General features: G+C 33.3%; 1 protein-coding gene across 3 annotated transcripts in view; it reads right to left on the bottom strand.

Moving 5' to 3' along the window:
- Positions 1 to 684: 684 nt before the first annotated feature.
- LOC102199069 (Ig heavy chain Mem5-like) overlaps positions 685 to 2,356 on the bottom strand; it is a 22,778-nt gene continuing 21,106 nt past the window's right edge. For 2 of the 3 annotated variants that reach the window (XM_005754698.1, XM_013907940.1), the window contains 2 exons: positions 1,905 to 1,938; positions 686 to 1,211 (listed from right to left, as the gene is read on the bottom strand). In XM_005754698.1, coding sequence (XP_005754755.1) covers positions 889 to 1,211; positions 1,905 to 1,938 — 357 coding nt within the window. In that variant the 3' untranslated portion in view covers positions 686 to 888. Of the gene's footprint in view, positions 1,212 to 1,904; positions 1,939 to 2,356 lie in introns of all 3 variants that reach the window. The other variant, XM_005754699.1, reaches the window with a different exon arrangement.

The following is a 2,356-nucleotide window of genomic DNA, read 5'->3' as shown; positions in this document are numbered from 1 at the left end:
AATGACAAAAATTTCAAAAGTCAAAAAACTTCCAAAGCAAACCTGCATATGGCAGTGGGTCAGGTTATATAAGTTAAGTCAGACAGATATAAATAGACATGGGCTTTATTATTACTACACTGGGGAGATTCACTTGTTACAGCAGCACAAAGGTCAGGAAGAAAAAGTGATAAGAAAAAGCACAGCAATGGACTTTCTTTAGTCTTTTTAATCAATACATAAAGGTAAGTTTGTACCAATGAAAGAGTATTCAGCTGACTGTTTCTGAATAACCAAATTTTAGTAATAAAACATTTCCAGTAAGCAGCTTCCATTTTATTTTACAGAGAGCTGGTACATCTTAATTTGCATGTGTAGTTATAAATAAAATGCTGAGACCTGCAGGTGCATGCAAGGCAGGAAGAGAGGGAGGAGTTGAGAGTTGACGCATCACTAACTGAGTGTGAAGATTTATCTGTAATTCTCGAACCAACATTTCAAACCAGTGACACTGTTTCTCTCTGTACTCAGGTAAAATTATGAAGTGATGCTCTCTAGTGTACAAATGCCTCACAGCATGCATTTCAGAATGTCTTTATGTTTTAATTATAACGAAAAACATTTAAAAAATGATGTGCTTATAAATGGATCGTTTTCCTCTGTGTGCCCCTCAGTGAAACGGTGAAATATTTTTTTTAATTTTAGAACAAGGAAACAGTGATTTTTAAACCAATGCTTTTATTGATTTAATGCATAACAACTGCAAATATCTGTTCATGAAAATGCAAATGAACAAATGATGTGAACCTTTTTCTTTATTCTGATTTCTAAAATATCAGCTTTGCAATAAGCAAACAGCACAAATAGTGAAAAAGCTGAATTTAAATGCATTAAAATTCTGGTCCTCGACTATTCAGTGGGACATTCTGACTTCTTGATGGTTTTCTCTGAAGTCTGTGAGCCCAAAGACACTTTACATGTATAAACCTTATTCATGTTCCAGTCTGATGTCTGGATGGTCAGAGAGCTGCTGATTTGGTAAGTCTGGTCTGGTCTCTGAACAGCAGTGCTGGTAGAGATCCCACTGCTCACTGGACTCCCAGCAGCCAACCAGCTCACATCTGCAAAAGACACAGACTGACTGGACAGACAGACCAGAGAAGCTGTGTTGGACTGGAGCTCAGCACTGGACGGAGGGAAGACTGTCAGGACAGGAGGAGAGACGCTGGAGCCTGAAAATACATGAAAGATGTTCAGGAAAAATAGAACTGAAGTAATAAAAGCAGAAGTGGTGAAAAAATCAACAAGATTTAATACAGAATAAAGATAAATGCCGTAAAAATCAAACAATGTAAACAGTTTATCTGTAAAAACAAATAAATAAACAGGTAATCACACATTTTCAACTGGTTTTAAAAACTGTCAAAAAAATAAAACAAAACTAAATTAAGCCCTAATTTTACATTAAAGAGAATTTAATTTAATTCTGGAGGATATGTCAAGCAATCATATGCTATACAATGCAAGTCATTCCCTTCAATTTAAAAGGTGACAGGTTTAAACCTAGATATTTTAAAATTTTGTACTTTACATTAATGTTTAAATTAGGTAAAACTCTTAATGAGAAAAGACAACATAGACTTATGCATTCTTTAAAAATTAAAATGCTTTGAAAATAACAAGATTGAATGACAAAATTTTTCACTTTTTCAGTAAACAACATTTTTTAAATTGATCGAAAACATTTCTTGATTTTAATACACCTCATGATCATGTCTAACGTATAAAATACGAGTTGGCTCTGCATCAGATACTATAAATATATAAAAAAAAGATTATGAACAATAAAAATATTTAATTAAGAACTTTTCAGTAAACTATCGGAAATCTTCTAATGTTTTAGGATCAATTTAAACAGCACTTACTTGTGACAATCAGCTTGGTGCCTTGTCCGAATACCACAGTGATTCAGTTTGTATACATGGCTGTACAAAAACCTCCTAACTGTTACTGATGAGGGGAGAGGAACTGAAACATCCTGTTTAGACCAACTTTTACTGTCAACATATTATGCGCCTCATCAGTCTGCTTATATTTCACAACAATGATATAATGTTTTCCAATATACTTTTTAATGATTAAAAATTCCTTAACCCTTTAAGACCTACCATAGAACCAAGTCTGCCAGAGCTTACTTTATATTTTTACATGCTGTAGTGTCATTTTTGGGAGCATTTCAAGTTGCTATACATCAACACAACTGTTATAGCCCATAGTTTTATTTTTGAGATACACCAATTTTTATATACTGCAGAAAAAACGAAAAACAATCCTATAATGCAAATTTGCAAAGAAAACAGCATATGCATCAAAATAA

Source organism: Pundamilia nyererei, unplaced genomic scaffold (genome assembly GCF_000239375.1).
Source record: "Pundamilia nyererei isolate P.nyererei 1_Seehausen unplaced genomic scaffold, PunNye1.0 scaffold00629, whole genome shotgun sequence".
In the NCBI taxonomy this organism is placed as follows: domain Eukaryota; kingdom Metazoa; phylum Chordata; class Actinopteri; order Cichliformes; family Cichlidae; genus Pundamilia; species Pundamilia nyererei.
This window is presented reverse-complemented; position numbering and strand designations above follow the sequence as displayed.